Genomic DNA, 20,618 nt, shown 5'->3' with positions numbered 1-20,618 from the left:
CTCCTAATACGTTTCTCCTCCACTGCTCTAGGAACCCATTGTAACGTTCTCTCTGAAGGAGATCCACTCTACTCGCACCCAGCGACCCTCGGCTAGATCCAGCTACCCCTACGTGGAGATTATGCTGGGAGACTTGATGTCTCATAGGGTCACCCAGCTGCAGCTTAAGCAGGTATGGGGGGGAAATGCAGGTTTCCCAGGACAGCAGAGTAATTTCTCCTTGGCAGGTCCAGGTGCAAGGAGGTGGTTGATTTAGGGCTGTCATTCAAATTACTGAGTTAAAAAAAAAAAATTAAGGAATTGCTTCCCAGGCAAATTGTTGGGGAAGCTAGAGGGGGTTTTCTTAGACTTCAGCTGACCTCTGTGCACATTCCCATAAATGTTGAGCGAAATATTCAAAAATTCCGAGTGCTCTTTCTCAGACCAAACGCTTGCCAAATTTCAAGGCAAGTAAAAAAAAAAATCAAAAAAAATCTGAAAGACAAGCAAGATGAGAAAGATGCAGAGGAAACACATTATTTGAACAGAACCATAGATTTGATCTGATTCTGCAGCCAGATTTTTTTTTTTTAATTTAGAACTGCCTTATTGTTAAGAATGCAGCAGGTTTGGCCCATCTTTTCAGAATATAGGCTCCGTGATATGATTGTTAGACGTATTTTGACTTTGTTGGAAATATGTTGAAACTCTGTGAAATAAGCTTAACTCATTTTCCTCCTTTCTCTTTCTGTCTCTTTCTGTCTCTTTCTGTCTCCTCCCACTGGCTTTGTGAAGCTTAACCTTCAGATGGTAGGTGGTTTTCTCATAATACTGTAATACTGATAAGGTATTGGAGTATAGCATTTGAAATGTTCCAGATGCTTCACCTGTTTATTTTGCTATCCTTACCCCACACCTGCAAAGTAGGGCAAGATGGCTGTCCACGTTTTATTGGAGGGACAGGGAGTGGTGGGTGTTGCTCTAGGATCCACTTGTGAGTTTAGGGTGGGATAGCATTCGAACTGCTGAAATTCTGCATTGCTCTTCAGTCTCTGAGTTGCAATCCTGGCTCATAAACAGACTCTATTTGTATCTCAGAAGAATCATTCACAAGTCGAGTTAACTCATAGTTTCTGGACTTTCCACCCCTAAATCGAGGTTTTGTATGCTATAATTCAAAGGCTTTCAATTCAGGACCAAAACTGATCAACTAAGAAAAGTTGCAAGAATCTTTATTAGCCTCCTGTAACCTGGGGCTTTCCAGATGTCCTGGGATCATCACTCCCACATGGCCTTCAGATTCCACATATCTGGAAAGTGGCAGGTTGAGGAAGCTAACGTAGGTAGGTCTTTTTGGCCACAACCATTAAAGGAGCACAATTTTTACCAATTAGTTCAGTCTTGCTATTTTTATTTTGTTTTACCTTTTTGTATAGCACCAAGAAGTTGGAGCTCCTGCCATTATTATTAGTAATATTAGAATTAATGTTAAGGGCTAAGCTATTCTATTGCTTATGAAAACTTTGATCATATTATTTACGCAGCACCCTTGATATGCATCATTCCTTAAATGAGGTTGTTCCCAGTGCCGGTAGGCTAATGATTTAAAAGTCAGGCTTAAATATATCCCATCATATGAACTTGGGCTTTCTTACAGTAGAAGAGACCAAGGGCTTGGTGGAAAAGTGACTTTTGTGGGCAGATCTGGAAGAGGTGACACTCACAGATATCCGAGGGCAGGAGGAAAGAAACATGAAAGAACGGGATCTCTTTGCTGAGGTTGATGGAACTGGAGAACCAGAGAGAGGTGGAGCTCCAGAACCAATAGGCTGATGGACAGCCTACCGTGGCAGATCACACAGCTTTTAAAGCAGGGAATCAACCCTTGAGAGGCACGTTCTGACTTCTGTTGTGCCCTCTTTCTCCCCACAGGGCCTGGAACTGTGTCGTGTCATTGCCACCCACGTGGAGAGCCTGCTGCATGCTCGTGAAAAGCGGCTGACGCTGCCCCCAAGTGAGATTACTTTGTTGTGACTGGATCTGCTGTTCTGCGTCTCTCTCTCTCTTCCAGATTCCAGAACAGATCCTGGCCCTACTCTGAACCAGCCTGAAAGATACATCTGAGCTGTCAACAGCTCTTCCTTTAGGGCTCAATGACATCCCCATTGTCATCTCCAGATTGAGGGGTGGGAATGCATGGATGTGAGCGAGTGACCTCAGGGCATCTCACCCTGCCCATTTCCCTCCAGGTCCAATCCACCCAGGACTAGTGAAGCAAGTGGAGAAAGGCAATACTTTTGCTTAGCTTTTAGCATACTTACTAAAGGATGGGCTACAAGTAGCAGGCAGGAGGCTTGGAGGGACCACTGCTGATCCCAGCGCCAGCCCTGCAACCAGCGGGAAGAAACACAGAACTTTTTTCGTTTCTTTCGTGGTGTCATTGCATTTCCATTTATTACCACACCATCAGATTTTATTAGATGCCTTCATTAAATTTATATTCCCTTTCCTCCAGGACCAAAAGAGGGTGCACCTGTTCCCCCCACCAGCCCCATACATGCACACAAACACAACATTTTCTGCCATGTTTATGGTTAGTACACCAGGCCAAGATCTTGTGGCTTGTCCAAGCTCAGACAGCATCTCTGCTGAGCAACGACTGAAACGAGGGTCTCTCCAACCTCAATCTCGTACTCTAGCCACTCACTTGACACCTTAGCTTCAAAGAGCACAGCTGCAGCCAGTGGCCGCATTCTTAACACAGATGTGGAATGGATGCTTTGCATTTTAGTGCCCTCAAAATCAGTGACTTGGGGAAGCGCAAGAAAGTTGGAGTTTTTATACCAAGACTAGGTTCTCAAGAACATTAACACTGCCAATAGAGATGGATAATACACATTACTATCCTGTCTGAACCTGAAATTGGGTATTCAAACCTGAGCGTGTGCAAGCGGCGATAGTTCCCAGCAAATTGTAATAATGCTGGTTTTCCCAGCAACTTTCAGATGCTGTATTGGAACAGGAATCACCTATTGCTGGCAATTCCAGCTGGCTCCTAGCAGCATCCTCTATATTTTTAATACGGACTAGAAGCATCTCTCATACAGACTATCCTATGTTAGCAGGTTTACTCGGCCAGCAAGATGTCAGCCAGACACCAAATTCTCCTTTGCTGTGCTGGACCAGGCCAAGTTTGCGCCTGGCTCAATATTCCATTTCCAACAGCTGTTGGCCAGATGTTGTGTAGAAACGTCTGAGCAAAATACGATGAAGATTCATCTATTGTTTGTATCCAGACTCTGTTTATATTCAAAAAAAGGTTTTTAGAATTTTTTTTTAATAATTATTCTCCTCTTATTTCGTGGTATGTCTCCCCAAACCGTAGCTTATTCATTAATAAAAGCAGTCGATCTATCTTTAGAAGAAATGATATACTGTATATGCCATTGTCTCAAATAAATGTTCCACCATCTATATTTTATAATACTTGTACATCCCAATTATATTATTCATGGGTTACTGTTCATAATTCAAACCAAATTAATAGTGTCCTTTTATTTCTGTGTCCAAATTAGAGAAAATCTCAAATATGGGCACTAACAAAATCAAGTAATATGCTAATGAGTGAAAGCAATCGTGTGCTCCTACCATAAATTGTAAGCCTCTATGCATCACATAGGAGGATAAAGTTTTTTTTTAAAAAAAGTCTCATATGGTTGCTGCCTGTCACTTGAAACCTCTAGATCTGAGAAATAATTTTCTGGCTGCATTTGTATAATATGCTTGGATAATTTTCACCATGGTTTGTTATATTAGCCCAGTTGACTGGGTTCCCACAACACAAAAATCCACAGCCAGTTTTGCTCATGCTATGATAAAGTGTGTTGGCCAGTTTATGGTTCAAAGTATCATGGTAATATATCCTTTCTCTAGGTCCACAGAACTCAAATTAGGTTTTCTACCAAGGAGCAAATCTTTCTTTGGTTTGGTTGCCCAGCTAGCTCCAAATTATTCCAAATTTCCTAACAGCCACTGGGTTACCAAATTTTCCTCTCTGTGGTGGCTTTGGGGTGTCATTTGAGTTCTTGTTACTAGGCAACAGAGGACAGGGAAGGAGATGGGAGGCAGGAAAAGTGAGCAAGGATGGATGAAAAGCAGCAGTACTGTACTTTAGTTTCATGTTAAGGTAGGATCTGGCAGCTGTACAAAATAGTGGGTTTGGAGCTGTGACACCAGATACCGACATTCTTCATAGCACGAGTTAAGTAGAATCTGCTCCGTTTCCTAGTTGATTAGGACTTGCAGCAGGACGGCTGTTACTCATGGTTCCTGTTTCAAGGACAGGGATCCCAGAGCGAAGGGCAAGACCGGGTCAGGGAGCTTCAGCGCACTTCCTCTCCCGCTTCCTAATGTCTGGCCTCCTGGGGGGTTTTCTGAAATTAATGTGACCTGCGAGGCCGATGGGCGGGAAGTCAGCCTTCCAAAAGCAGATCTTTCTGCAGCTGCGACGGCGGGTGGTCCGCAGCCTTGAGCGTGCAAGACGACCGGCATCTTTTCTTCTGTCTCCCCGCAGCCAGAAAAGCAGAGTTTGGGTGTGGCTCCTCCTCGCCTCACCCTTGCTCTAAGCTTGGCCCCCGAAAGCGATGCTTCGCTTGAGCAGGGCCCGCTCCTGGCGACTTGTGCTGAGCAGCAGTATGGAAGGGGGCTCCCATGTCTGTCTTCTGTGGTTGCACGGTCCCGGGTGCCGCTGAGATTTCCTAGTGGTCTCCCATCCACAGGCACCTGCACTCCCCCGAGCTAAAAGTGGGGGTCATGTGGGCAACACTTCAGCAGCCCCTTCAATGCTGCTTTTCAGCTTGCTCGGTGGGCACAGCCAGGACGCCCTCAGCCAAGGGAGGCAGGCAGAGGCTCTTTCTGCTCTCTGTATTGCAACCAGCCCCTTTAGGAGGCCTTTTAGGGACTGCAAGCGTGCTCCCAAGAGCTGGCTGGGGATGATGGGCCTGGGAGTCCAAGCAGTCCCGCCTGCAGCCCGCCTGGAAGCCTCTGGGAAAGGAGTTTCCCATAATGCTTCAGGGTTGGCCAGAGTCGCCCCGCAAGGCATCACGGGAGGCGCTCTAAAGCGACACCAACTTCTTCGCTCGGAGTCAACTTCGCAGATTCTCCCGCGCGCGGATTTCACTCCGGCGAATCAGCGGGCAGCCTTTTCAGGTGGCCCCGCCCGGCAGGGGAAGCGTGGCCAATCGGCGCCAAGGTGGTCCCGCCCCCATCCTCGCGTCAAAGTCCCCGGCGTGAGCCCCGCCCAGCTCATTTCCAGCGCCTGGCGAGAGGCTGCGTCGGCCTGCAGAAGCGGCGAGGCTTTGCGCGCCTGCGCCCTTCTCCGGCAGAGCATGCGCAATGTGGCACCTTCGAGGCCCTCAAGCCGCCTCTTCACACGTGAATTTTACAGGTTCGCTTGATTTCCGGCTGCCGTAGGAAAATACCCGTTGCATAACATTCACGGAAGGGAGGGGCGTTATGCAAGCAGCCGGAAACGCCTGCAGTTTTCTTCCTGATTTCCATTTTCTTCCCTCAGAAAAGGGCGGGGGGGCGCAAAAAGTCTCCCGCGGAAGCACCCTGAACCAGAAGACCCGCGTTCCGCTCTAGCCACCCACTCGTTGGTGGCGAGCCGAGCGCCGTCCTCGGGCGCAGGCGCAGAGCCTGCCCGGGCTGGAGCCCGCTTCCTTTCGGAGCGCGGCCGGGGGCGGGGCTTGGCTGCGGCTGCGCAGTGACGGGCGCCGGCGCCTGCGCCTGCGCGGGAGGCGCGGCTTGCGCTCTGAGGAGGAGGAGGAGGAGGAGGAGGAGGATGCCCTGAAGTTATTTATAATGTCGGGCCGGCCGCGGGTGACGTAGCGAGCCGTCCGGGCAGTGGGAGCCGCAGCGGCCGCCTTGTCCCCTCGTTCGCCGGGCCTGCGCCGCCATGGAGGGAGCCGGGCCGGCGCTGCGGCTGGAGCCGGACTCGGGCGGCGCGTGGTGAGGGCGGGCGAGCCGGCCAGAGCGCGGTGAGTCCGGCCGGACAGGGCCCCGGCGCCGCTTCCTGCCCGCCCCCGTCGCAGGGGCCCCTCGGCCTCGGCGGGCCTCTCCCCTCCGGGGGCGGGGGCGGCTGCTCCTCGCGCCCCCTCGCTCTGCCCGGGGTCCCAGCCTGCCCCTGCAGCAACCGGGTGTCCCGGGGGCGGCAGGTTGGGGGGCCGCCGGCTTCCCCCCGGGGTGGAGGGCACCCCCTCGATTCCTTGGGGAGCACGTGGCAGGCGGGGGCGGAGGGAGCCGGCGGGGCTGCTCCAGAGGCCGGAGTGGGCGGCGGGGTTCCCCCCGGGGGGCCTTGGGGCGCCCCCCAGGAGGGGCGTCCCCCGCTGGAGAGCCGGCCGGAGAGGCGGGGGCAGCGCCGCTCCTGTCTTCGGCCCCTCCATGGGGCAGCCCATGTCCTCTCCCCGGGGGCCCGATGAGAAGCAGAAAGCGAAGCCCGGGGGGCCGCTGGAGAAGGGCTCGGCTGCGCCAGGAGGAGCTGCCTCGTCCTGTCCTGTTCGTGGGCGCCGGCGGGAGCTTCCCCCAGGCTCGCCTGTCTGAGTCACTTTCCTCCACCTTTCCCCATCGGAGGATACGGGGCCGGGGATGCTGCACTCTCCCGTTGGGGTCATCGCAGGCGCCTGCTGCTCGAAGCCTGCCTTGCCTAGAGGTTGAAAAGGAGTCAGGTGTGGCGTAAGCGCATCATGTGCGCTGGGAAGCTGCCTGGCTGGCTTTCCTCGGTCAGTAAGGACGGCAAAGCACAGCTGAAGTGGGAGGCTGTCGCCTTCTCCCTCCTCCTTCCGTTCTGGTCAGCACTTCCTAACTTTTCCCCCTGGCTAGAATGGGACCCGCAGCTCATCGTCAAAGGGAGAGCTCGTTTGCCCCGTGCCTGGGCAAAGGCTGCTGCGGCAGGCTTCCAGGGGAGATGTGGGTGAGGTGGCGCATAAGGACTGTGTTATGCCAGAACTTTTTCTCAGCATTCTGACCGTCTTCTGTCACTTTTTTTCTCCCTGCAGACAAGATCTCCGTTGTCTTGGCACGCATTGGGGAAATACGACTGGTTCTGCTGCAGGTGGAAATGCTGGGCTCAACGCCCGTCTCGTTTCAGGGCTTGGGCTGAAACCGAATACACAGCTTTCTCACAAGACTCTGGGTCCCCTTGCCCCTGCTCTGGGGGCAAGGGGAAACTCTTGAAAGCGGGGAGCATCCTCCCCATCTGAAAGGGCCCTTGATTGGGTGGAAGCCAAGCTATAGGCTTTTTTCTTTCTTTTCTCCTGGAGATTGTTCTGCAACGACAGACAATGCCGTGAACATTAGCAGTGCTTCCCGCTCACCAGCCCTTCAAACCGCACCTCAGGGAATTTAATAGAGAGGGCAGCGGCCACCAGGGGACTTGCCATGGCTGGGAGTGGATATACAGACCTAAGAGAAAAGCTCAAATCGATGATGCCTTACCGGGACAGCTACAAGAGCAGCAGCAGCGGCGGCAGGCGGGATCCTGCAGAATCCCCCTACGGGGCTGGGGGGGCAGCTGCCGAGCGCAAGCGCAAGCACCATGACGACTCCGACTCCGAGCCCACCGACTCTGAAGAGCCCCAGAGGGAGGAGGAAGAGGAGGAAGAGGCCCAGAAAGTCAAAAGCGGCATCAGGCAGTTGCGCCTGTTCAGCCCTGAGGAATGTGTCAAGATTGAAGCGCGTATCGACGAAGTGGTCTCCAGGGCTGAGAAGGGCCTCTATAAAGATCACACAGTGGATAGGGCCCCGCTCCGGAATAAATACTTCTTTGGGGAGGGTTACACGTACGGGTCTCAGCTGCAGAGGCGAGGCCCTGGCCAGGAGCGGCTGTACCCGCGCGGGGAAGTGGATACCATTCCTGAGTGGGTTCACGACCTTGTCATTCGCAAGCTGGTGGAACACCGGGTCATCCCTGAGGGCTTTGTGAACAGTGCGGTGATCAATGACTACCAGCCTGGAGGCTGCATAGTCTCCCACGTGGACCCCATCCACATCTTTGAGAGGCCAATTGTGTCTGTGTCGTTCTTCAGTGACTCAGCACTCTGCTTTGGCTGCAAGTTCCAGTTCAAGCCAATCAGGGTCTCTGAGCCAGTCTTCTTCCTGCCTGTGAGAAGGGGGAGTGTCACTGTACTCAGGTAAGGAAATGCCACCCAGGAGGCTCTCTGGAGCTTTGAATCTGTTTCAGCTCACTGCCCAGTGACTTTGTTTGGGGAGTTTGGAGGGCTCAAGGTTCTCTGAGCCCTGTTCATCTTTATAAAAGCCATTTTTTTCCATCTGCAGCTTAGGGAGAGCAGCCTGAAAGGGAGTGATTGGCTTCAGTGTTGGGTGTAGAGATTCCTTGATGAGCCACCAAGGACTTTGTTGGTTCAGTCTGCCTTTGTATAAGTGGTTCTTGATTATTGAAAGACTTATTTTCAAGCTGTCTTCTGGGAACTTTCAGAGTCTTTTAAGTGAGGCTCAGTTCACAAGGTCTATAGCGATGAACCAGCATCAATATTTGGTTTTAGCTTTCTCAGTAATATGCTCTGGTGCACATAGAAGTTATATCATGGCACATTCTCAGATTCGTGTAAGGTAAGACTAAAGCCTGGTTGGTGGGATGAACTAAATGTGCAGTTTAGATGGCAACTGGCAGTACATTTGAGTTCCTTACTTGACAAACTTGATGTGGAGTGACTTCGCAGAAAGCAGTCAGTCTGAAAACCATAGAAGCAGGAGGAAGCTTGACATGAGCAACACACGAGTTCACTTTAAGATGACTGCAGCACAGTGTTGGTGTGTCCAGAATAAGAGTTATTAGGGCCTTCTATGTTAGACGAAAGAGCAGTGCGGGGAGAAAACCCCAGAAGATTGCACTGTAGACATCAGGAACCCACGCAGAAGGCAGAAGAAGGGATATTCTGCTCTGGTTCATGCACTCTCAGCGAAGGGTTGTATGAGTTTGCACCTCTGCAGAAATTGTTTTGACTCCCGGGTGCACCTTCCAGCTGAATTCAAGCCTAATGATTAGTGTTTGCATTCAGAATGCAAATTGGAGAGCTATATGGCTGCAATCAGTTCTCCATGGCAGCATTTTTAAAATCAAAAGACAACCTCTACAGTGTACGGTAGGGCAGCGGAAGCAAATTAAGACTGGCGTGCTAGACCTTGAGGGTCTGTTCTTGAGTTAGCAGTTGACCTCTGACTTTGACCCCTTGGGAGGGCATGGTGAGCATTTGTCTACCACGCTCATAAATGAGGGGTGAGGCTTGTGCTTTCGGATCAGGTGGATTCTGCAGAAGCACTTAGTTCTCTAAAACATACCTCTTTTTTTCCGGAGGAGCATATGATAATTCAGCGATCCTATCCAGGGCAGCTTCTGTTAAAGCTGTAACGCTGTGGCTGGAACCTGCAATCCTTAGCTCTTATTTTTTTCTGTACGTCCCACTGCTTTCTGGCTCTGATTCTTTTTCTGTAAAACTGAGGTTGAAGATAATCATAGAGAATAAAGAGATAGTATTGCCTGTGACAATTAGCACCTGGTGAAGGTGCTGCTACTTCACAAGCACTGAGTGTGAAAGAGTACAAAATGCTGGGTCAGGGCAAACTCGTGACAAACCTTATTTATAGGCTTGTAAGCCAAAACCAGTTTTCTGCCAGGATGAGTCAAACCTCCCTAATGATTCAGGGTTGCCATGGTAAATGGAGGGCAACCAATATTTTTGGGGTCTGAGGATTGAACATTTCTGCCACTTGGAAATGCTGCTTGAGAGGTAAGGTGATCCCCTGCTTGCCTCAGTAAGCTGATCTCCACACGAGTCTGGAAGGAAAATCTCTCCTTAGCGTAAGCATGGTCTTGCACAATAGCCCAGGTGCATTAAAAATAAAGAGAAGGAAAAACTAAGTATTATCTCCAGGGTGCCTTGCACACATTAACTAAGGTTCATGTGGTGTCAATTCTCAGGAAGAGGCTAAGCTGCTACACAGAAAAATGAACTGAAAATCTGAGGTGCTTTGGTAACAAGGGAATACTTTGATCACTTCTGACTTGTACATGTAGCAAAAAACTATTCTTGTTTAGTTGGCCAGCTTGTAGTTTGGTTTTTGCATTACTGTACAGGCAGCATGTGATTTAAACTCTTCATTCATCTGTCTGTAGCTTTTTCCAGCTCTGGTGATGCAGCTAAGTTGTGCAACACTATCAAAATAACTGGGGTCACATACTAACATTAAATTATATTTTTGGCTTAGGAGGTTGTGTGAATTCGACCGTTGTGTTTCATGTTTTATAGCCAAATGCAGAGGGGCTATGTTTGAGGAGTTGAGAGCTGCAGTGCTGCCACCTGACTGCCTGAAGGGCTTCAGTGGCTTATCTGATGATGCTGTCATGTCACCAAAAGCACCAGTGCTGAATTTTTTGGTCTTCGGGTGGGTTAAAGGTGAGGATGAGAAAGGGAGGCCTCCCAGAACAACCCACTCCCATGCTTCCTCTTAAAAACACGAAACCCTGAAAAATAGACTATCCTTCTGAAATGGGGACATTTTTCCCCTGAATTTTAGCTGCATGATCTTGGTGTGATAGGTTGTCCACCTCTGGTTTACTTAAATATGTGTTCAATCATTCAACAGACGTGGCTAAAACAAGTTGAGCTTTAACACCAGATGAACCCAAGCAGCAGACATTGCATTTGGTATGTACTTACCGCCTCTGCTGATACAGTAGACTCCATTCAGCCCTGCCCAGCCAAAGGAGGTTTCTGATTCACGTCTTTATATCTGCATGGCACAGCCAAATCCCCAAAAGTACCAGGACTTAGCCAGTTGACCCAAGCTTTATTTGTTCACCAAGAGGGGATTCTTATTAACACAGACAGCTGAGCAAATGTTACTTGGCATTCTAAGAGCTGCTTCTTCAGAAAGGCAGGTGTCCCTGTATTTGGACCTTTTCTTTGTTAATTCTGGCTGGGAATCACTGTGGCTCTCTGGCCATTTTCACCTGCGTCCTATGTCAAGCAGGGCCTTATTTATAAGAAGATGGATGCTTCTTTCTGACAGTTATAAAGCCCACCTGGGTTTCTGATTTCCCAAGTTGAGGGGAATAGGATTCTGGCTGATCTGCCTGGGGGAAAATTTTGGTGAGCAGATTTACAAAACCACCTGTATGTAGCGCTGCTTGACTATTCAAGGGAACCTCGGTTGCCTCTGCCAGTTCTCCAAGGCAACCAGTGTCTTTTTTTCTAGGAGCAGAAACCTTCTAAGGTTACAACAGGGCCAGGGCACCATGCAGCGCCTTGGCATTCATTTTCTGGCAGGCTGGTTTCCAGGGTAAGGTGCAGACATCTTGCCATTAAATGCTCTTTAAACAAGGAGTTTACTTCAGTCTGAGAGCGTAGCTACAGAGTTCTCAAGCATTAACTTAAAGGCATCCTGCCAAGGAAGATTTCACCTGGGCTGAAAGTTTTGCTGGTTCAGTAAGGGGACGACATCCACTTCTTTCAGGTTTTCTTGAAACTACCAGAAGAGTCTTCAAATCCAGAGGATGTGCTGAATCCGAACACTTAGTCAAACAGGAAGTAGGTGCTTCTAGACACAGCTGACTTTGAAGGGCTCCTAGAGAAGAGTGTGGGTGGACAGTGACAAGTTCTTAAACAGAGGCCTCTATTGGCAAGGCGGCATTCCACAGAAGTTACGAGAAACAGTCTCTCCTCTTTACAGAACTTCCGTGTGGAATGTTGATTTCTGTTGGGTTCCCACATTTTCTAGTGTTTAATAAGGCAGCTTCTCAAAACCCAGCTCTTGGTTCTTCAGCAGGGGACTGCTAGGCTGTACTTTCTAATATACACAGTGGCAAGCTCGTTCCTGCATTTGTGTTGCTTGGTGTAGGAAAGGATGAGGGTTCCTCAAGTTACACTTCAGGTGTTACAAAGAAGTGTGGAAAAGGGAAAGAGAGTCAGCATTGATGTGTCCTGTTCTCCCCCGCCATACATTTGTAATGCTTCTCTGGAAGCCATGTCTCCTCATGCTGGTTTGGAAGATGATTCTATCTCCAGACTAAATATTGCTCCACAAAGGTCTGTTTAGTGGGAGAAGTACACCATACAGCGTGATAGGTATGAATGCTACACATAGCCTTTGCAACGGTGATTACGATCAAGTTGGAATGTTTTCTTTCTCTTAAAAGGTAGCAAAGGGTTTTTGTATTAAAGACAAATTACAACAATTCAGTTTCTTTTCCCATCCAGTTCTTGGCAAAGCCAGATGTGGGCGCTAAGTTAACCTTCCATGTCTGATGAAATTATTGAGAACGTAGCCATATGGTGACACTGTTGAAATAGCTGAGAGAGTTCATATTGGAAGACTACAATGTATTTGACATATGTTTCCACTGCAAGCCAAAGTTGGATTAATAGCCATGGCTGTTCCAGTGAATCCTGGAAGTGAAACCAGAGTCCTAACTACAGCTTTATAGGGAAGTTACCAGGCTGTAAATAAAAGCTTCCACTCTCCGTAGGAGCTAACCTGAGTGTCCTGCCTCCCAAGCTGTAGCACCTGGTTGTAAGAGAGAAGATGACCCCCACATTGACATTTCTGGAAAGTGTCTTCTCCTGGAGACCCCAGCCCAAAATCCTGTTTACTGGCCCAGTCTTTTAAAGTTTCTAATCTCGCAATTTGTGCTCATGTGCTTTGCCTCAAATTGGTTTCATTCTGTTTTTATTTTACACATTAATGTTCCTTAAAAAACATCCTGCGATACATAGCCTTGGTATTTTCCAGCATCCAGGGATGCGATAGATAGTTCTAGGAAGTGTGTGCCAGTTAGTGCCAGTGAAGGAGTACCAGTTAGTATTGACCAGATAACTTTCAGAACAAGAATTAGAATTTGGTCTTGGAACATCTTCTTGGAACCGGCGTTAGCCCTGCAAAGCTTTATGCCTTATCTCAATGCATTTCCTTAGGACTTTGGTAGCTGGCTGAAGAATACCAGTGAACTTGTGCAACATCACCTGTCTTGGCCCCTTGAACTTCTGAGGGCCTGTCTTCTAGAGCATGTATACTTGGTTACACTAGCTGTGGGCAGCAAACTGTTCCTGAGTTGAGCACTTTATCAAACTGACTGAGAATGTCTGAAGAGTGTTGTTTTTTCACAGGAGGATCAGGCATTGGCCTGGTATCTAGCAAAAGGTAGACTTTCCTATCTTGGCTAGCTTATTGGGGTCTTAATGATGCTGTTATGTAAATCCTGCCTGCCAAGGAATTTCAAAGGCACTTGAATTTTTGAGCTGCAGCCCCAGTAGATCCATGAGAACTGTTAGGTTATGTTGTCTTCCATCTTCTCCACTGTAGCATTATGCTTGTCAGAGTAGATGCTTATCTGATCTTCTGTCAGAAAGGGATCAGAGTGGAATATCAGGATACAGAAAGAGGCTAGGAAAATTCAGAGCAAGTGGATTGGAGACCTGGAGCACACTAGTGGATGCAACACGTTGGGCCTATATTTGTGGCTCAGAGTAGGGGTTTGGGGAGGCAGTGGAGTGCTACAAGTAGTATTGAGAAAGTGGGCAGCCCCTTGGGCTACAGGGCCCCACATAACTCTTTCTGCAAGGCCTGCTCAGTCGCTTTAAAAGAGGCACAATATTTAGTAAGCCTTCGGGGGGTGGGGGGCAGCTGTGGCTGTAGACTAGCCGAGAAGAGTGCCCAAAGTAAACTCGTTTGCTCTAAAATCCCTTTTGGTACATTTTTGTTTCATACAGTGGCTACGCAGCTGACGAAATTACGCACTGCATTCGACCACAGGATATCAAGGAGAGGAGAGCAGTGATCATCCTTCGGAAGTAAGTGGCAGAATTCCTTTGAAGAGAAGGTTATTTGTCTGTTGGTCTAAAAAAATTGAAGCCAGCCACTTTCACTGGTTTCTGATGCCAGATTTGAATTGGTACAACTGATTCTGACTCAGGCAGATTGTCCTCACCCCTGTGCGCGCGTGCGCTCTCTCTCTCTCTCTCTCTCTCTCTCAGTGCTTCTGAGATGCTGACTCTTGAAACATTTATTTAACGAGAGGGCAGACTTCTTGGATCCTTTCTGTAGCAGCATCTGATGAACCACTGAACTATGGGAAGCTGAGGATGGGGGGAGGCTGAGGAAGGACCTTCCTAATACACAAATGCCCTTATTTTTTAAGAGCTTGAAACTGGGGAGGTTGGAAGCGCACTAGATCGATCACACTAAAGGTCTACTTTCCCCCTTTTCGCTTCTCTCTTGTACATCTTGTGCCCCAGTGCCCCAGTAGAAGGCAGGGGCTCTGTTTGGCAGGTCTTAGTTGTGTTTGAACACTTTAATGCTTCAGCAGTTTTGCGCACAAGGAGAACCTGAATTAAACTGAACCTTGTGGTTCTACTACAGCAGCATGCTGTCATCCTGAAAGTGAAGGTGGTTGTATGCAGTTAGCCCAGGATATGTGCATATTGCTATCAAACTCTCTTGCAGGCTGGAAATAGATTAATTACTTCTGTAGTCGAGAGGGAAGCGGTGGTGTCATCTTATTTTTGTTAACCTTTGAGATTAGTGTCTCCAGTAATCTGTATCAGGAAAGCTGTTGGAAGAGAGTGCAGGGGCTTCAAGGCTTACACTGTAATAATTACCTTATTTTATATCTCAATTATTATGCTCCTATAAGCCTTCGAGATAGTTTACAACAATACTGTAAAACAAAACCCAGAATGTGAACTAAAATGATAACATCCAAAACTAAAGCATGCAAATCAGCAGTTAAAAGCATGTTCTGGGAGAGTGGGGCCCAAATGCACCTCCCTGGAGAGAGCATTCCAGAGCCTGGGAGCCCCCCAGGGAAGACACTTTCCTGCGCACCATAGCCACACCCCTGACAGCCGGGGGAATTTCTAAAGGGCCTCACTTGGTGATCTCAAATACCTGGGCAGGTTCATGGTGGGAGAGGCGGTCCTTTAGAGCTTCAGGACTTCAGAAGTCAACCCCAGTATCTTAATTTGTGTGTGTGAAGTGTCTGGCTGCCAGCATAGATCTTCCAGTGCTATCACATGCTCCTGTACCTTGCGCCAGTTAGCAGCTGGCCCCTGCATTTATCCAGCAGTGCAGCGTAAAGCTCTGTGCCAAGATTTTTGCACACATTTTATTCCTGCAGTCCTGGAGACCCAGCCCTTGCCAGAAAAGAGAGCACATCGCGGGGAATGATCTGGCGCTGGTTTGGCTTGAGTGGAATTTCCCTTAGGCTGCCTGGTTACTGGTGTGGTCATAAACACTTCAGGGCAGCTAAAGTGTGTATTTATGGGATCTTTTGTAGGCCAGGAAAGTAGTTGATGAACTTGGAACTTGAGCAGATGGAACAAAGGGGGGGAAAACGTGCTTGGTTTGTAGGGTAAGTGCAGGGAAAAAACACTGTAGTCCAGCTTGGTTCTCAGCAGATTTTACGAATGATAGTGAGAATTTTCCACTGTCCTCTTACTGTGTGGCAGACTTTGGAGCCTGTTTGAATTTTAGGATCAGTAACGAAATATCAAAGGGCATCTCAGTTCCTTGGCCATTGGCTGAGGCTGTGCTTTTGGGCTTCTGATGTTTCATACTTTTAAAAAGTCTTGAGGTAAATATCTTAGCATGGAATGGTCAGGTTCTTTAAAACATAAGGAAATGTGAATGAAAGCAAATTGAAAATGAATTATTAAAAATGTTAAAAGTATTTTTAAGCTACTAACAACAAAGGGCAACGTTACCGTTTTAAAAGCAGTTACTCTAAACTGGAATAGGCCAGTTCTCATCTTCACGCTTCCCAGAATACTTGACTATTTAATCAGCTGATCGGCATAACAATCTTAATTTCAAACTTGGATGTTTTTCTTTCACTCTTATGGAATGATTTTTTTTTTTTAATTCAATGAGAGAATAGTTTTGCATCCATGTAATAACTGCTCTGCTTGAATCATGTGGGACGGTGGAGGGTGCACTTATATAGTTCGTAGACTGCAGACTGATTTTGTAATACGGTTATGACAGAAGTTTGGCGGGGGGGTGTAGAGTCCAGCTGTCCTAGTAAGATTGGCATCTTCATGTCCCTTTTTACTTCTAGAACACTGAGGATATCTTAAAGTCCAGCCTGAAAAATAAAATGGATAATTTGGCAGATTGTGATAAAAGGAAAGACCTTTGATAGAGTATTTTGAGGCCTGCAGTGTTTTTAACTGTAATTTTCTTTAAAAACAAACAAACAAAGAAACTGGTGTACCAGGATTCAGTCTAAAAAAGGTTACCATTTCCTCATATTGAAATGAATAGCAGCTGAGGAGGAGATAAATCCATTGGGGGATGAAGGAGGCACTCGTTCCTGCTTGTGGCATTGGAGGGTTGGTGCGTGGTAGGCTTTCCCAGTCATACTTCAGTTCCCAAAATTCTCCAGGGATGCTCGGCATTGGAAGACTGTTGCCACGTCCTCCAGCTCCCAGGCGTTAGAAGTGACTGCGTGAGTGTTAGATACAAGGTGTTGTGTGATGAGTTGCGCCCGGGAACAGAGATGATACTGTCTTGTCTTAATACTTCCAGAACCAGACTAGATGCTCCCCGGCTGGAGACACGATCCCTGAGTAGCTCTGTGTTGGTACCTGGCTACGCTTCGGACCGTCTGTCGGGGAGCAATAGGGACCCCATCCTGAAGCCAAAGAGGTCCCACCGCAAAGCAGACCCTGATGCAGCTCATCGGTAAGAGACTCCTTGTGAGACAGGCTGGGGCTGCCGATTGTGCGTTGGGGAAGGGGGAAGCAAGAGAGTGGTTGAGTAGAATCTTGGCCACACTTAATAGCCCATGGATGCAGATCTTTTCACTTAAGTTCTGGGCTCCAGAATGAAACATGTAGGCTAGAACCCCCCAAGTGGTTTCTAGTTGCAAGATAAAGTTGGCCTTTGGAGTCGGTGGGAGTGCTGATAAAAGAGGCGTGTCATCTCTGGCTTCATCTGAACCTGGGCTTATAATGCAGGATAGCTTTCTCTCAATCATAAGTGTGGTTGGGTCTGCAACTTGCAGAACTCTGTCTTGGAATTATGGGAGCTGTAGTCCCTGCACATCTGGTGGGAGCTGGTGAGCTTGCAGTCCCAAACTTCAAGGATGTGCAGTCACTACGTTTGCACAACATGCTAGACTCACTGAAGTGTGTTTGGATAGTGCGTGGCTCAGCATTTTGTGGGAACCCAGCCACTGTCTTAGCATGTTCAGTAAACCAAGCGGTCCTGGTGTTTGGGCATAACGGAGTTACTGTGTTTTATTAACCCAGGTTTCAGGTTTTGTGTGAACACAGCCATCCTTTTCTGCATGGCAGTGCCTGGGTAGAAAAAGAAAAAGGGCATTTGAGAGGGAGCTTGTAAGAAGGCATTGGGAGTCATTAACAGAATCTTACAAGTCTGAAAGTACAGATCTCCCGTCGTCTCCTTTACAGTTTGGAAAGCTAGGGAGGGTCCCTTCTGAGCCTCTTTCTCCACCCATTATACAGCTGTGGGCTATGCTCTCTCTTATCTGACCATTTCCTAGGCAGCGCCTCTTCGCCCCGTTTCCCAAGGTCTTTCCCACATACCATTACACCCAAGCTGCTAGACATCCCTTGAACTCTCCCAGCCACTCTACTTGTCTCTTTCTTTCCACAGACCTCGAATTTTAGAAATGGATAAAGAGGAGAACAGGCGCTCAGTCCTCTTGCCGAAACACCGGAGGCGGAGTCATTTCAGCTCTGAGAACTATTGGCGAAAGTCTTACGAGTACACAGAAGACTTTGATGAAGAGGAGGAGGAGGACGGGAGTCCAGCACGGAAAGTGAAAATGAGGCGGCATTGAGGAATTCTTTTACACCCCCCCTCCTTCCCCAGTCTTAGAGGTGATGAGACTGGCCTTCAGGCTGTGAAATTGGATCTTTCCCCTCCTCTTCCTCCTCTTGCCCCTTTCTTGGTTATTTCTTGTTTAGCTTCAAGTTTATATTGCCCCTCCTCTTCCTGTTTTATCTTGAAAAAGAGCTGAAACAAATCTTCCTTCCTTCCTTCCTTCCTTCCTTCCTTCCTTCCTTCCTTCCTTCCTTCCTTCCTTCCTTCCTTCCTTCCTTCCTTCCTTCCTTCCTTCCTTCCTTCCTTCCTTCCTTCCTTCCTTCCTTCCTTCCTTCCTTCCTTCCTTCCTTCCTTCCTTCCTTCCTTCCTTCCTTCCTTCCTTCCTTCCTTCCTTCCCCATGCTGACTAGGATGTATGTGGTACCACCTGCCTGCTTTCTCCGGGCAGGTGGCTGTGCCTCATAGCAGAGGCAGCTTTTTTTTTCTTAAGAGGAAAAAAGCTACGTTGTTCCATCAGGCGTTGGGCTGGAGCAGATTTTGAAGATGCCAAAAAGTGATGTGTTTGAGTTTGCTGAGGGGTTGGAGATTTCCCTCTGCTCTGATGCTGCCGCTGCTTCTTCGGAAGGCTCCCAACGCAGCACTTTCACACCGCCATGGACGTGGCAAAGTCCCTCTCCTTTGCCCCCCTGCTCCGTCTTGCACCAAAGGGCTCCAGAGAGTTTCCAATGCTGACTCTTGTGTGAATTTTTCTCCTGCGGTGTTGAAAAGCTGCTTTCCTCCAGCCACTGGAAGTCCGAGCCTCGCCAGCTCCTCTTGACGACACCGGGTGGCAAAGCGCATAGGACATGTTGCACTTTAGTGTCAGGGTTTGTTCCCCTCCCCCCGTTTTCTGTGTCCTGTTCAATGCCATATTGTTTCCCTGCCCCTGACTTGCTTGGGCTAGCAAGCACCTGTGTTTTCCTGCGCTGCTGCTAAGAGTTTAGTCTGTTTTCTTTCTGTGAAGGATACTCAGCAGTTCCCCCTTTGGGCTGCTGCTCGAGGGCTCACTGAGGGAGGGGGGCGCTTGGCCAGAAACCCCAGGTTCTGCTGAACTCTTCACCCTGACAGCACCGGACGCAATGCACGGGCCGGAATTCCAGCGTCTGTCTTGCCTGCGTGCAAACCTCTCAATCACAGAGGTTGCTCTGCAGATCTTCTCTTCGTGCATTGAGCCCAGTAGAGTGACCTGCTGAGTTTGGTCTCTTCCCCGTCCTCATGGCCATATTTTAGCAAAGAATTTTACTATTACCGCTGTTGCTTCTGAGACTGGAAGGTCAACCTTAGGCTGCTATTCTTAAAGGCAGGTGGCCAGGTATTACAGAGCATTGATATCTCAGAGGTGGCAGGGATCCTTGGTGGAGTGATTCTCAGCCGTTGGCTCTGTTGCGTTGGGCTGTTTCCTGGTGAAGAAGGCTGGAGTGGCCAGTTAGCACCGTGCTGGAAACAGGAAGGCTCCTCTGCCCCAGGCGGGAGTAGAGGTTAAGTGGCATCATCAGCCCTGTTTTTGCTCCTCTCACTGATAGTCCTCATGTCTGAGCCTGCCCACCCCACCTCCCCTCTCAACGTTCAGTGATTTTTATTGCCTGTTTTACCTGCATGATAAGGTAATGTTGCCGCCAAAAAGTTAAACATCTGGCCTTGCTTAGCCTCAGACTGATGGAGTTGTCAGTTGGGAAATTAGGCCAGAACAGCATTCTTGCTCTTAAGGAGCAACTTTGATTATTGTTGCCCTGTTCTGCTCCAGAAGTAGAGATAGCTTTCATTTTCCTTTCTTTTTCTTTTTTTATATGATCTAAATACCTGCTGATAAATATTCTGATACACTCATGAGACGTGAGGAGGTTCTCCTCCTGCTTTCTGTCTCCTGGGCAGATAGCAAAGTTTGTCCCACTGGGGAGCAGCTGTGGTTGCAGCAGTGCCACGACGTGGGACTACAGGTGGTTTTAAGCAGCCCGTGTGCCTCCTCCTGTTAATTGCATGGCCAGCGCTATTTGCCAGGGAGCCGGGGAAGCTGTTGGGAGCAGGGATTCAACCTTCTCCTCCTGGGTACCTGTATAGGGAAGTGGAGCAGAACACCTCCTCACCCACCGCTGGCAGGTCCTGAAATAGCCTGATCGGCAGCTTATGGCCGGTGTAGGATTTGGTATCCCAGAATACATTCAGCTATTTACACTTTTGTAGTTGCAGAGGGCATGGAATGGCCAGTTTGGAGTTTGGAGTAAAGGTTTGGCCTTTCAGTGTTTTGGACCACCGGGGCTTTAATAAATGGGGAGGTGCTGTGAAGCATCACGCGGCTCCCGTCTCTGTCGAGCAGCCTCAGCCAACCCTGCACCTTTTGGTGGTTCTGGCCCAGCATCTCCTAGGTCCCAACCAGCATGCAATCCCAGCCCCTCCAGTAAAAGCGAAAGCTCTCTGTGTGTCCCTCTGCGCTGGGGATTGTTTGCTTGGTGGCAAGGTTGACTGGATCTGTGCCCCCACCTGTTTTTGTGTTGCTTTTTTAATGTTTTGCTTGAGGGTTTCTCATGGCCAGGGCAAGGTCAGCTGGTGCCAGGCAAGTGTAACAGACTGGATAGCCTTTGCTGAGAAAGCCTGTGGCAGAAGAAGCGTGTTAGCCTGCTGCTTTATTTTTATTTGATTTTATTTTTTCTGCCTCCCCCTTAAGCCTTTCCTGCCAGGAAAAAAAAATGCGTAGGTTGCTTTTCCAAGCATCTGGTGGACTGTGATAGATCTGTTGCCTTA

At 48.6% G+C, this 20,618-nt stretch overlaps 2 protein-coding genes across 2 annotated transcripts in view; both read left to right on the top strand.

The window, feature by feature from the left end:
* MYO15A (myosin XVA) overlaps positions 1 to 3,783 on the top strand; it is a 45,878-nt gene extending 42,095 nt beyond the window's left edge. Inside the window, exons 57-59 of the mRNA XM_088147763.1 lie at positions 32 to 172; positions 775 to 789; positions 1,912 to 3,783. Of these exons, the coding sequence (XP_088003889.1) occupies positions 32 to 172; positions 775 to 789; positions 1,912 to 2,013 (258 nt within the window). The 3' untranslated portion in view covers positions 2,014 to 3,783. The remainder of the gene's footprint in view (positions 1 to 31; positions 173 to 774; positions 790 to 1,911) is intronic.
* A 2,008-nt stretch (positions 3,784 to 5,791) lies between these two features.
* On the top strand, positions 5,792 to 18,151 carry ALKBH5 (alkB homolog 5, RNA demethylase). Its single transcript, XM_088147921.1, has 5 exons — positions 5,792 to 6,017; positions 7,035 to 8,168; positions 13,764 to 13,844; positions 16,579 to 16,734; positions 17,671 to 18,151. Exons 2-5 carry the CDS (start codon positions 7,417 to 7,419, stop codon positions 17,855 to 17,857), a joined length of 1,176 nt encoding a protein of 391 aa, XP_088004047.1. The 5' UTR covers positions 5,792 to 6,017; positions 7,035 to 7,416; the 3' UTR covers positions 17,858 to 18,151.
* Positions 18,152 to 20,618: the final 2,467 nt, after the last annotated feature.

Source organism: Python bivittatus, unplaced genomic scaffold (assembly GCF_059951505.1).
Source record: "Python bivittatus isolate LINGU-HERP-01145 unplaced genomic scaffold, Pbiv_v1 ctg000560_np1212, whole genome shotgun sequence".
Taxonomy (NCBI): domain Eukaryota; kingdom Metazoa; phylum Chordata; class Lepidosauria; order Squamata; family Pythonidae; genus Python; species Python bivittatus.
This window is presented reverse-complemented; position numbering and strand designations above follow the sequence as displayed.

What these genes read in the sequence shown, in the direction of transcription:
- ALKBH5 (XM_088147921.1), top strand. Translation starts at nt 7,417, where the DNA reads ATGGCTGGGAGTGGATATACAGACCTAAGAGAAAAGCTCAAATCGATG. An exon ending in GGGAGTGTCACTGTACTCAG is followed by an intron (nt 8,169 to 13,763) that starts GTAAGGAAATGC and finishes TGTTTCATACAG; the next exon opens with TGGCTACGCAGCTGACGAAA. An exon ending in GACCCTGATGCAGCTCATCG is followed by an intron (nt 16,735 to 17,670) that starts GTAAGAGACTCC and finishes TTCTTTCCACAG; the next exon opens with ACCTCGAATTTTAGAAATGG.